This window comes from Centroberyx affinis, unplaced genomic scaffold, assembly GCF_046629955.1.
Source record: "Centroberyx affinis isolate AG114_WGS23_722 - 3 ecotype Tasmania unplaced genomic scaffold, CSIRO-AGI_Caff_v1 ptg000778l_1, whole genome shotgun sequence".
Taxonomy (NCBI): Eukaryota; Metazoa; Chordata; class Actinopteri; order Beryciformes; family Berycidae; genus Centroberyx; species Centroberyx affinis.
The window spans coordinates 12,501-26,443 of NW_027279386.1; the positions used below are offsets into that span (position 1 = coordinate 12,501).

At 42.1% G+C, this 13,943-nt stretch overlaps 1 protein-coding gene across 1 annotated transcript in view; it reads left to right on the top strand.

Moving 5' to 3' along the window:
* Nucleotides 1–13,943, top strand: part of LOC139644719 (sodium- and chloride-dependent taurine transporter-like) — a 43,019-nt gene that overhangs the window by 6,342 nt on the left and 22,734 nt on the right. The window contains exons 2-3 of the mRNA XM_071520176.1: nt 12,172–12,401; nt 13,062–13,196. Of these exons, the coding sequence (XP_071376277.1) occupies nt 12,173–12,401; nt 13,062–13,196 (364 nt within the window). The 5' untranslated portion in view covers nt 12,172. The remainder of the gene's footprint in view (nt 1–12,171; nt 12,402–13,061; nt 13,197–13,943) is intronic.

The following is a 13,943-nucleotide window of genomic DNA, read 5'->3' on the forward strand; positions in this document are numbered from 1 at the left end:
TTTTTTTGTCTCCCCCTCTTCTTTTTGGGCCTCTTCCTTGTTCTCTCTCTCTCTCTGTCTCTCCCTCTCTCTGGCACTCTCTCTCTTACACACACACACACACACACACACACACTCAGTTAATTTTTAGCAACTACTGTCTCTCTTCCTTGATAAGAAATATATTCCTCTTCCCATCATTCTTTATCTCTGTCTCTTTTACCACTCTCTCTCTCTCTCTCTCTCTCTCTCTCTCTCTCCCCCTCTCTCTCTCTCTCACACACACAAACACACTCAGTTCACTCTCAGTAACTACTGTCTCTCTCTATTTCCCTCAAATGCAACTGTAACTGAATGCAGGCGGCCAAGGCCAGTCATGTACCGTCCACTGCAGAAAGGAATGCATTGTTATATAGAGGAGGAGAAGGAGGAGGAGGAGAAGGAGGTCTGTGTGTGTGTGTGTGTGTGTGTGTGTGTGTGTAGGGGGTGAGGGTGTAAGAGGATGAACAGGAAATGGGGAGAAGGAGGAAGGAAAGGGAGAAGGGAGGGAACAGGTAGGCAGATGTGGAGGGAGAGGAGGGTGAAAAGGGAGGAGAGGAGGAGGGAGAAAGGAAAGAAGAAAGGAGGAGGAAAATGGAGGAGGAGGAGGAGGAGGGAGTGTAAGGGAGGAATAGACACAAGAGGGAAAAGGAGGAGAAGGAGGAGGAGGAGAGACAGAGGAGGAAGGGGAAGGAATGAGAGGAGGAAGAGCACAGAGATGAGGATGAAAAAGGAAGAAGGGAGGAGAGGCGGAGGGAGAGAAGAGAGGGTAAAAGAGAAGAGAGGTAATTTAGAGGACGAGAGAGGTGAAAGAGGAGAAAGAAGAGAGAGAGCAAGGAGGAGGAGGAGAGAAAGGAACGGAGGTAGACGAGGGAGATGTGAAGAGAGATGAGGAGGAGCAGGAAGAGGGGGAGAGACTGGAAAAGGAGGAGGAGGAGGAGGATAAAAAATGGAGGGGAGGAGGAACAGGAAGAGGAAAAAGGAGAGGGATGTGAGGAGGAGGAGGAGTAGGAAGTGGGGAAAGGGTTTGAAAAGGAGGAGAAAAAGGATGAAGAGAAGGAGGGAGGGAGGGGGAGGACGGACAGGACGCAGAGAGGAGGGAGAGAGAGAAGTGTGCAAGGGACTGGAAAAGGAGGAGAAAGGAGGAGGAGGAAGAGGAGGAGGAGGGGAGGAAGAGAGAGGGAGGAGGGGAGGAAGAGAGTGGGAGGAGGGGAGAGAGGAGTGGGTTTTAATGGGCAGGCGGCTCAGTGGAAATGTACATGGTCTTAAAATAGGAGAGCGTGTTATGTAAGTGGTTAGGGAGTTAAGCGAGTGAGTGAGTGAGTGTGTGTGTGTGTGTGTGCATGTGTGTGTGTGTGTGTGTGTGCATGTGTGTGTGTGTGTGTGTGTGTGCATGTGAGTTACGTGGTGCTGGCTGGGATTTTAAGTCGTAGCGAGCCCAGGGTCTGGTCCAGTGATCACACACACACACACACACACACACATATAAAAACACCAAACAATGGGTCTCTATGTTTTACACAGAGGTTTTGGCCTGTGCCTTAAACCGTCCCAGAGTTCATTGCGGTTCCCACGGCCGGCGCTGCTCTCTGGAGGAATAGAAAGAACAACAGAACGTTTCCTCTCTGAAATATCGCTGCTTCACTCTCTTCCTGCTCTCCGGACACACAGCGACTCTTCTTCTTATCTTTATTTAAAGCGTCAGTCCTGCACTTTACCAGAGAGATCACCTGTCAATCAAACAGTCTGTGTGTGTGTGTGTGTGTGTGTGTGGGGGGGGGGGGGGCGGAGCTTGGATTTCCTGTCGATGCGGTTTGAGTTTCTCTTATTATTCTCTTCGATTATTTTGACTGATATTGCAATTGCGATATGATTTGTGATATTAGAGGGAATGATAATTTTTACATCATTATTCTCATTTTCATTGAAAAACGTATTAAAATGATTACGGTGTGATTTTTGCGGGGATCTGTACCAAACAAAGATGTTTTCTTAAATCTGTAGAATATACAAATATTGCGCCTCCTGCGATTTGACACACCTCCGCCCAAAGGACCACAATGGAAATAAGCTCTTGGGCTTTATTGTTTTATCCTTTTGACAAATATTGTACAAAGATATGCTTCCCGGTGAGGCTGTGCATATATTATTTTTGTATATATGTCATATATTTTTTATATTGTTAATACAAAATTTCAATTCAATTCAATTCAATTCAATTCTCTCTGTCTGTTCAGCCATGGCGGCTATCGCTGCTCATGCTAACGACCCAGTTCTTCTTCTTCTGTTGATTCCAAACAAACCAGGAAATGTAAAACGCATCACTTCATGAGAAGTGATGCGTTTCCCAGAGGAGTTTTCCCAGCAAAGAGCTGCCAGACAATGGAAAAGCTTGAACTGGATACAGGTTAAATCACTGTTGTGTTATATTAATCAGTGATAAAGAGAGTAGCAAAACGGACATTTATTTATATGAAAATGTCACAGATTATTACGAGCTATTCCTATTTTAAGTGTTTTTTCATCCTTCACCTCTTTCTCCTCCTCTTTCTCCTCCCGTCCTTCATTGAGTAAGACACTTATCCTCCAGCAGCCCTCCACACCTCGACACTAGACGACTCTGTTTCCACTTTCCCCAACTGCACCAGCCTCCATCTCAAAATAAAGCTTTTTTTTCCTCAAGTGCTGGAAAGTCAACCTTTAAAGATACAAAGCAGAATGGAATCATTTTTAAACATTTTTTTATACTTTTTTCCTGATTTCGGTTTTTGATACTTTACGGTAGAGAGAGCAGCCAGTTGAGCCTGTGCGACGCCCCGCTATGGGATATTTTACTCATAATTCCAGTGGTAGCCATCATACAGCTCCAAGGTTACCACACAACAACAACGGCTGTAAAAACATAAAGATAACGCAAGTAGGTCACTGAGACTTTTAGCTCTACCAAACTGAACCAAAACAAGGAGGTTATAGTACAGTTTGCCCATTTATCCTGATATAAACAGGGATGTAAACCAGCCTAAACTCTGATTACTCACCGTTTTATTAGTGGAATAGAGTTCATGCACCTTTTGACATGAAATTCAGATTATACATCATACTACCAAACTGCTTTAAGTCACATCAGGATAAGGTCTTCAGAGAAAACAAGCATGAAATTAAAGCTTTTCTGAAAATATAATAGATTTTTGGTTTTGAAAGTGATGGTTTACCCAACTTTTTAATTACCAAAACATCGCTGGATATCAGTGTTCAGTTAAACACTATCTTTGACACCAGCCTTTCCCTTGCATAGTGCTGTGTTGATGAAAGAGCTTGGCAGAAATGTTGGTTGATTTCCTTTAGTCTCTTGGACCTTGCAGCCTGCTTTGTTATTCCCATTCATTTGTCAATCAGCTTCCATCCTGGAAGTAATATCACTCACAGCCATTTCCGTCCATTGCTGCTGCAGTTTATCACAGACTTAATGGAGTCCTCTCTCTCCCCGAGCAGGAAATACCTGCACACACACACAGACACACACACACACACACACACACACACACACACACACACACACACAGAGGGAGTGTTTTCAGTTTCCTCTTTAGTGGTATTAATTGACTGTTGAGGCAGTTAGTATAAGAAGAGAAAGTTTGTGTGTTGCTTGCAAGATCGTTTGCCTAACCAAGGAAACCTTATATGTGCTGGGAGACAGATGGTGGATGTACATACACACACACACACACACACTGAAATACACACCCACACACACACACACACACATTCTGAAGTTTCATGATGACTGTGCTGTTGAGTCAGAGCCGGGGATCAAACCCATGACCTTTGACCCTTCTGTGAACCGGCTGCCGACTCATTTCTCCCGATAAGTCGACGCTTCAGAAATGGAATTAAAAAAAACAAAGAACTTGATTTTTGAAAAAAGTATAATGTTTTTACTTTTATTTTTCTCTCACATTGTTTAATTTGTATTAGGAAAAAGTAGAAGTAGTAGCAGAAATCCCACAGCATCTGGTGCAGTGGGACAGACAACATGCTGCTGATTGAAAAATGCGTTCTGACTCTTGCTTGATCTAAATGAGATTGGCTTCCTGTTTCAGAAACAGAGCAGCAGGCTCGCATGGCGTTTTAACACAATGATCGATCCAGTCTGCAGCTCCAGTCTTCCTGCTGCAGCTGGTTTCAGAAGAGGGGAACGCAAAAGCACTCTAACACGTTACTTTTAATAAAGAGTTTTGTAATGGAACTAGTTACTTTCTTTCTGTTTTTTTGCAGAGGCGGAAAGTAATTAAGTACATTTACTCGAATACTGTACTTAAGTACAATTTTGAGGTACTTTACTTGAGTATTACCATTTTATGCTACTTTATACTTCTACTCCACTACATTTCAGAGGGAAATATTGTACTTTTTACTCCACTACCTTTATTTGATAACTTAAGTTACTAGTTACTTTGCAGATTCAGATTATTAATACAAAATAGAATCAACTAATAAATTGTGATGTATTATTATAGATTACTGTAAGATACCCAGCAGTATATAAAGTAGTGGAAATCAGCCCCACCTTTTCCAGCTGCAACAGTAAAGTGATGCTTACACATTAATGCATCAATAATTATAATTCAATAATATAATATATACTGTATTATTCTGAAATGGGCCATTCTGCATAATGAGTACTTTTACTTTTGTTGCTTTAAGTACATGTTGATGCTAATGCTTTTGTGCTTTTACTTAAGTAACATTTTGAATGCAGGACTTTTACTTGTAACAGAGTATTTTTATACTGTGGTATTTCTACTTTTACTTAAGTAAAAGATCTGAGTACTTCTTCCACCACTGTTTTTTTGTATAATTAACGTTTGTACTTTGCTCTTAAGTTTAGATTTGTCACCTCCTCTGGGTGTCCATACCTGACATACCTGACTAGAATTTAATTTGGGAATCTACAGTACAGCGTCTCTTTGTGATTTAAAGTGATAAAATCGGTGTATTTTTACATAAAAAACATTCTCGCCTATATGTGCTGCTTTAAGCAAATGGCAGCAGCCGTGGCTCTTGTTTGCTGAGCAGGAAGGAAAACCTGAACACAGACAGAGTGAAACTGAAGAAAATGAAGTGATGCCTTGTTCGCCCCCGAGAGCCCGTGACTCCGCCTCGCAGCTCGCCGACCCGCAACGACACGGAGACGACAAAATAATATTAATATGAAAGCAAGAATATGAAAGCTAGTAGTTCCTGTTTGGGCTGCTGGAGGGGGCCTGCTGTGCTCAGAGAGAGAGGGTCTTTAATGACAGCGTCTTGAGATGAACTCACTCTGAGGGCACAATGAATGGAAAACAAAGTGTGTGTGTGTGTGTGTGTGTGTGTGTGTGTGTGTGTGTGGGCAGTAACAAAGAAAGACGTAGGGCTTTATCCAAAATTTAGTCATGTCCTCGATTCTCCCATGTGTAAATATCTTGTGCCAGGGGCGAGGGAGCAAGACGGGAGAGAGAGAGAGAGAGAGAGAGAGAGAGAGAGAGAGAGAGAGAGAGAGAGGCAGAGAGAGACAAAGGCAAAGAGAGGGAGAGAAATTTAGAGAGAAACTGAGAACAGCAGCCAGACAGATGGAAAGAGATAAAGAGATGACATTTTCCACAGTGTGACAGACATCCGCTGACTACTAAGTATCTCTCTCTCTCTCTCACTCTCTCTCTCTCTCTCTCTCTCTCTCTCTCTCTCTCTCTCACGGCCGTTGCCGGGTGGAAATTTACAGCTCTGGTTGTGTCACCGCACCCCACCCCCCCCTCACCCTGATCTCTCTGCTTAGACGCCTGGCCAATCGCTGAGTCCCATTTAATAGTCTTAATGAGGAAGGGAGGAGGAGGAGGAGGAGGAGGAGGAGGAGTGAAACAGTCCTTGAGGGCTGACTTTAGATTTCATTTTTTTTCTTTCATTTTTATCTGACTTCACCTTTCTATTTGAATTGCATTACACAGTTTGCTCAACAGTAACTAAACCGTGATTTTAAAAAAATAAATAAAAAAAAGTACTATTGAAATTTGAGCAGTTTACACATTTCTGTTTGTTTTAGTGCTGTTTAGCATACAGTGATATTTTTGGACATTGCTAATGCATTAATGCACTTATTCCTATTGAAGGCGTAGCTGATATACGGTCGGCTTGACTACTGTTGACAAAATATACTTATTGTAAGTCGCTTTGGACAAGAGCGTCGGCTAAATCATTGGTTCTCAACGTGGGGTCCGGGGACCACCAGGAGTCCTTGAGGGAGTTCCAGGGGGTCCCCAGGAAATGTATGAATTGTTAAACTCATTTACAAGAAGCACAATTAGAGAATGTAGAACAAATATAGACTATTTTGATCATAGTTTCACTGTTATCTCTTTACCTACAATACAGATTGTCATGGGATTCTGGAGAAAATCATATCTAACAATAAAAATCTTCTCAGATTTGGGTCCGAGAGACAAAAGCTCATCAATTTGTGGGTCCATGGCCTAATGTGGACTAAGTTAGCGGTCCTTGATATGTAAAAGGTTGAGAATCACTGGGCTAAATGACATAATATAATGTAAATGACATAATGTCATTTGGCTCTGAACCACATAATCTATTGTGGGAGGCTTTTGATTTCTTTAGGGTTCCAGATAGCATTAAGAATCTAGAAAGATGCTTTTAAGATATTCAGATGAGTTTCACAACAACAGAGTTTACTACAGCCTGGCAGCATGTTGAGACAGGATTCATGGCAGGCTGCACATTTCCTCCTTAACTTTCACAATGCACAGAATTATTAGAGCATCAACAACTACAACTCCTTGTACATAAAGGTTGCTGAATAAATTGAATTATAGCCTAAATTGAGCTAGGATGAAAGTTAAACCGAGTTAAGTCAAGGAGCATATCCATTGTTAAGGGGAAGCTGGTTTGCAAGTCAAGTTAAGCCAAGTTTGTTTATTTCTACAGCCCTTTATCACATGCATGTCTCAAAGGACTGTACAGAGAAAGAGCCTAACTAGATCTAACTGATCAACAATCAACCATAGAATAGCCTTAGACCTTCAATGCATACAAGGAAAAACTTCTAATAAATAACCTTGGCCTTAGTCCTGGGCATAGGGCAACCTTTATGGAGTTAGGCAACTTCATCAGGGAAGAGAAAACTGGTTGTAGTGGATGAAGTGGGGAGAGCTGAAGAAACTCAGCTGGAGAGAATTATGGACAAACCACATTAGATTTACCTTGTCCCCAAAATCTTAGGCACTAAGCTTAGGCGATAGACTGTAAACAAAGATGGAGTAGTGAGTGTGACGGCACCCATAGGTTTCTGAAAGGCCATTTTGAAGCCTGGAGATCAGGTTTACGGCCGACGCTATGTTGACAAGGGTGGAACCCACTATTGGCAACTCCGCCTACTATTGGCCCATAAGCCGCCTGTCGATCACTGGGCAGGAGACCTGTCAATCACTAGGAAAACAACCCCGTGCTGTATCTGTTCTTGTTAATGACACAATTATTTTGAAAATCACCATAAGAAGAAGTGAAATTAGCTGAGGCCATAAGCTGTTGTCGAGAAAATGTTATTCTTTAGTGAGAAGTTGGGTTGTGGTCCCATTGACTTCATAGGGTTAGTTGGGTGGTTTGGAGTCTTTTTGGAGGCTCTAGCAGATGTAAGAGGAACTGCTGCTGCTACACTAATTTGCTTAAAAATTCACCGGCGGCTGCTTGGCTTAATGGTTCTAAAACAAGTTTGTCTCATGGAAGATGCTGTACCCTGAAGACATAACCAAGTGCTTAGTTGCCTTGCAGCAGCAATTGAGAGTAAACAATTAGATATAAATGCATTGTCATGCAGTGTCATGGGAACACACAGTATTTGAAGCTCATGAGAGGAAAATGCTAGCAGCAGAAAATTTAGAAGTTGAGAATTTAGAAGTTGAGAATTTAGAAGTTGAGTGGAGCAGCGAGGCTGGAAGGTAAGTGACCTTTGGTAGTCGGCTGCAGAGGATTTGTAGGCAAATCAATGTTAGCCGAATTGGTGAATTCGGCATCCGTGGACAGAGTTTAAAGCAGGCAGTGAAGACTGTGGCAGAAGCAGCCATGGGAAAGTGGTCATGGATGAGGAAGAAACATGCTAACTGGGGCACAAAGTAGTCTAGGTTAGCCTTGTGTTAGCATTAGCTTTGCATCATGCTTGGCTTAGCCTTGTGATAACATTAGCTTGGTAGCATGCTTGATGCTTGAACATTAGTGCGTTAGATAGCCTAACTGGTAGGTAGGTAGCCCAACTGGGTTAGCCTTGTGTTAGCATTAGATTGGTAGCGGGTTAGAATTTGTTTCTAACTAACTAATGATCTAAATCTTTGCAGCACTTGTAAATAGGCGAAAAAAGGTGAGAGACAGGACTTTGACAAAGCAAATTCTGCCAATATATACTGAAAATGAAAGGTGTAATAAACATAAAGAAAGCGATCTTAACCACATTCCAGCAACATGACTAGTTTTTATTATATATTGTCAGAATTTGCTTTGTTGGCGTTCATTTATGTGCTAGAAGTGTGATTTTCAGACTGTTCCTCCATATAATGGCAGTGAATGGAGAGAGAAAAAAAACACAATTCTCCAATCCGGAGCAACAGATAACAGAGAACACTGATTTTGGGGTTTTATCATGGAGGAACATACACAACTAGATATTAAGTTCAACATCACTTTAAGTTATCTGGTTTAGTTTTACTATTCCTAGTCTGGAGGATTTTGTCTTTCACACAACAGTTAGGCTAGTGCCAGCCAAGCAAGATGGTTTGTCCAAGTCATCACTGCAACAAATCTTCAACCCTTCACCTCTGTAAGTCTGCATTTGTCGAGACACAAAGGTCAGGCGGCTTATAACGGCCCGCCCCGCTTCAGGTGACCCTGTTTACGAAGCTTAAATCTCTTTGACTGTCTTTAACCGGACGGTGACATCAGCAGAAGATGGAAGCTATGACCTTGGCGGCTTAAAAGAGGCTGGACGGTGGAAGTTACATAAGCATATTGTGACTGAGAGGACGGTGAAAACGTCTGAGGAAAAGTCGGTTATCTCTCTCTCTGCATTGCTGAACACTCCCTCCAGCCGGCTGCTTTCGCTTACGTGATTTTGAGTCTCCGAACTGAACTCAAACCCTAACTTAGAGGCATTGAAAATGGCCACAAGAATGTGATTTCCCCTTTAAACGTGATTGTGGATTTCTGATGTACATGAACAGTTCATCCAGTGCCATTTTTGGACTGCTGTTCAGTGTAGTCAGGGCTGATAATCAAAACGTTGACATTTGAACTCGGACGTCACCAAATAACGGCACCAAGCCTCCTGAAAATGTCTCAGTTCTCTAACAAGATAACTGTGGTGTTAACTGTGTGGTTCATTAGGAGTAATCTAACCAACTACAGTAAAGGACCCCAAAATGCAAAGGATTATGTAGAAGGAGACGGATGCAGTTCCTCATGCTTGGAAAGCCTAGCAGAACAAAAGGAAGTCAGGACTGATGCTCATATTCAGCTGCTTCTTCACATGTTCTTAACTGGTATGAACACCACAGAAGAAGAGTGTAGACAAGTCCATCATGCTGAGATAAAGTTACAGGACTGGAGTCAAATTTGACAGGTCAAATCTGATTCAAAACTCTGTCCAATGAACAAGCTACTTGTGAGTCATGCGACTTTTGTTTACAAGCCCTGGTTGGCTTGTAATTGGTCAGTGTGAACCTAAAGGAACTAAATACAAAAATAGCAGCAAAGTACATTTTTCAGCTATGGTTCAAACCACGGAAAACAAACTATTGGTGTGATCTCAAGCGCTTATTGTAAGATAAACAGTTACCTCAGTGGTTTCACAGGTTATTCTGTAAACATCCAGTGTTGGCCGTAAGGATGTTGACATCATCAAATAAGACTGAGACACGTTTCAACTGCATATCATTAGAAACTGTATTAACTTGTTTTGGCAATACATTTAACCAATGAAGTCCACTCAATTAAATTGGCTTTGTTGATTGGATCGAGTTGAGGAGAGACAGAGAGGGACAGAGAGGGAGGCTGAGGAGGAGCAGAGTGTTTTTTGTGGTTATGTAATGATGTTGCGACGGCGTGCGAAAACAGTTTACATGATTGAGGGAAGCCGGTTTATCCCTCTGCGTGTTACTGCGTTGCGCACTCAAACCTCACTGGCATGAAAATAAGAGCCTCAGCGGAGCCAAGCCACAAGGCTCAGCCTGAACCCAAAGCCCTCCAGGCTCCTTGGTAATGGACAGCTTAAAGAGCGGGTTGTAAAACGTGAAAACAACATGCTTTGAAGCCGCAGTCGAGCAAGAATTTGAACCGCATGTGTAATAGAGTTGAAGAAGTTGGTTAAACTTAACCCGCTGGCAGAAATACAAGCCCTTCTGGCTGATTCAGACGCACACGTAGGAATTAGGAGTGATGTTAGTCTGTCATGCTAAGAGGACCAGGACCAGGACTCAGGAGTCAAGAGATATCAAGAGATGAACAGCAGAATTACGTGTTCCTTCGTAAACTCATCTCATCAAAATGTATCTCACATCACTTTCTCCCCACTGAAACATCTACCTTCCCCTCTAACACAGTTACTCCAGAAACCCTTCTATCTCTGTCTTTAGTTCTATTGTATTTCTTTTCATTGCACCTCTCTCTTACCTGGGGCCAGTTGCATAAAGCTAGTTTAAGACTAGTCTAAGCCTTAGACTGGTCTTAGATTCTCAGGTTGGACTAGTCTAATTAAGACTGTCTGTTACTTAAATATTACAACTGACTTATTTTGAGGTAGGAATGTAGGAATCTTGAATTAAGAATTTTGTTGTTATGGCAACGTGTGGGAAGTTTAAATACTGAAGCTGTTTCTTAAAAGATGCCAAATCTTTGGCTTTTGGGAAGAGTCTGAAGAAGAGAGCGAGTCTTTAGAGACAGAAACAAACCATTAGAGATCTACAACAACCAAGAACTAGTAGGAACAGGTAAATATAAATGTCTACAGCAAGTCTGACTTAAAGTCACATTTAAGTCTAAGACCAGGTCTATCTTTATGCAACTGGCCGCTGATCATCTATGGTATGAGTATGGCCAGGACACCATGGGTCTGTCCCTTGGATTCCTTACCATTTTTTTCCCATATATTTTGGTTGATCTAGGAATCGAAGCTCATTCTACTCTTGCACTCATTGTAAATCGCCCTGGATAAGGGTGTCAGCTAAATGACTAAAATATAAAGAAATACTAATTTTAAAAGGGTAATAACACTAAATGTCCTGTTGAGTTTACACAAAATAACAAATTGCTGTTGTCATGTGAAAACCTTGTAATTTAAGCACTCTAAAAATCCTCTGCAATTCTCAGGCTTCAGAAGATTCTCTAGGTTTAATATGTGGAAATGTCCCTGTCAAAAAGACACAAAAAATGGCATTTTAGCACCAGAACGGTCTTTACTTATGTGCTTACCATGGAGTAAAAATAATTTGAGCATTCGGGAGAAGATCACTGCAGCTTGCAGATGACTTTCTACCTTTTGTTAAGCACAAATAACACACATTTCAATGCCAGCGCAGCTCCATCACAGTTAAATATCTCTGCATTCTGCACCATTACCATTTTCTGGAAAGTGTGACCCAGGGCAGTTTGCTTTAATAAGCTCAGTGGGAATGGATCAGAGCAGAGAAATCATCATATTCTGAATAATCAGTTCAACTCAGACCTATCAGACAGCTGGAGGCTGCAGCAGGCAAATGTTTCCACAAGAGGGTCAACAAGAGTTCAGAAAAACCTGAAGAGTTCATTTCCAAAGTAGCTCTATATCCGTTTTGGAAAAAAAAGACTAAAGTTGATCATTCAGAATCTAGTAATCCACAATTCTTTCCAGTTTCAGTACTAGTTTGAACTTGACGTTATCTTCCCTGATCTGAATGCATACTGGCTCTTCAACTTCTTCCTCTTCAGAGAGGAGGAAGGGACAAGTAGCAACATCCTCTTTGTGACGGGAAGAGACGGGGTTTATGGGAAATGTGGTCTTGATTTTGTGAAACACAAAACGTTACATGTAATACCTTGATTTAAAACCACCTCTCAACAGATATTGTCTCTGTGTTTCCTCTACAGCATGGCTCAAAAAGAGAAACTTCAGTGCCTGAAGGATTTCCATAAGGACACTCTGAAGCCGTCTCCCGGTAAGAGCCCCGGCACCAGGCCTGAAGACGAGGCGGAGGGCAAACACCCCCAGAGGGAGAAGTGGGCCAGCAAGCTGGACTTTGTTCTGTCTGTGGCTGGCGGCTTCGTCGGTTTAGGGAACGTCTGGCGTTTCCCATACCTCTGCTATAAGAATGGTGGAGGTAAGCCTTTACAATACTCATATTGTGTTTGATTTATTTGCATGGGGAGGCTTTGCTTAGCATGTATGTTCTTTTAAGCAGAGCTGTGCTTCACATTCATACAGATCCACACATTCATATCTGCCCAGTGCAACCACAGCTCCATTGGAGAATTTTGGCCATAAAGTGCCAAATATTATTATTAAAACTGGGATTTGAACCTGCAACCCTCTAGTCATAATAATCCTATGAAGAGAAATTGGATGGTTTTATGTTCTGCTTTCAATGCTGAACATTTGTTTCCGATGCTGAATCATATTTCAGAGTATTATAAAGTTTTATCATAACGTTTTTGAGACATTGAGCTTCCTGGAAAGTGAAACTCAACAAGATCAAACATCAGTGTACACACACAATGTATTTAGGCAAATAAATTCCTCATTGTAGCTTTAAAAACACTCACTAGAATCTGATTTACACTTTAGTAAGCTTCAGACTGTTGCTAATCATCCTTTTCTCTCCTTCTGTCCCTCCATCTCTCCCTACCTCCTTCATCATCTTTCCTTCTTCACTTCTACATCTTTCATCCCCTCGCTCCGTCTTTTCCTCCCTCATTCCTCAATCTCTTCTCCTCTCTCCATCAAACCCTCCCCCTGTCCCTCCATCCTTCCCTCCCTCCAGGTGCGTTCCTCATCCCCTACTTCATCTTCCTGTTTGGCGGTGGTCTGCCAGTCTTCTTCCTGGAAGTCGCCCTGGGTCAGTTTACCTCCGAGGGCGGCATCACCTGCTGGGAGAAGCTCTGCCCCATCTTTACCGGTACGTACCCCCCCCCCCCCTCCTTCACCTAACACAAGCATCAATCACCTCTCTTATGAATTTTTGAATTTACTTTTTTTTTTTAATCAGGTAATGTCATTGTGAGTTAGTTCTCGTTTTCAAGAGAGACCTGAGGGCAAAAAAACCTTCTAAAATTGGTAAAAAAATAATAATAATAATAATTGCTTTAAAATGACGGGGACAATAAATTGTAATTTCAAAAGAGCTTTGCAGTCTGTTCCATTTGTAAGGTGTATTGTACCAGAAGCCAGTCTTATCAAGTTAAGAAATTATGCATATTTGTAATATTTATGAACATTGTTAAAGGAACCAGTCCTGTGATCTGATACTGTGATTATTGGATTGAAAAGACAGTAGAGACATAATCCAGTTTGTGGTGCAGGAACGTAATCTTCACATTATTCCAGTCCAAAACACACGATCTGCTCTTCATCTCTCTCTCTCTCTCTCTCTCTCTCTCTGTCTCACACACACACACACACACACACACACACACACACACACACACACACACACAACTGGTGTGCTGATGTGTTGGAGGTGTGATTCCCAGTGAAACGCTGGCTGAGTCAGACTAGACTCTGTGAGACCTTATTCTGCCACCGGTTACCAGGCAACCAGGCAACCAGGCAACCAGGCCTGCACTGGTACACCAACACACTGAGGCCTGTCTGATCTAATCTCCTCCTTTCCTTTCCTTTCCTTTCCTTTCCTTTCCTTTCCTTT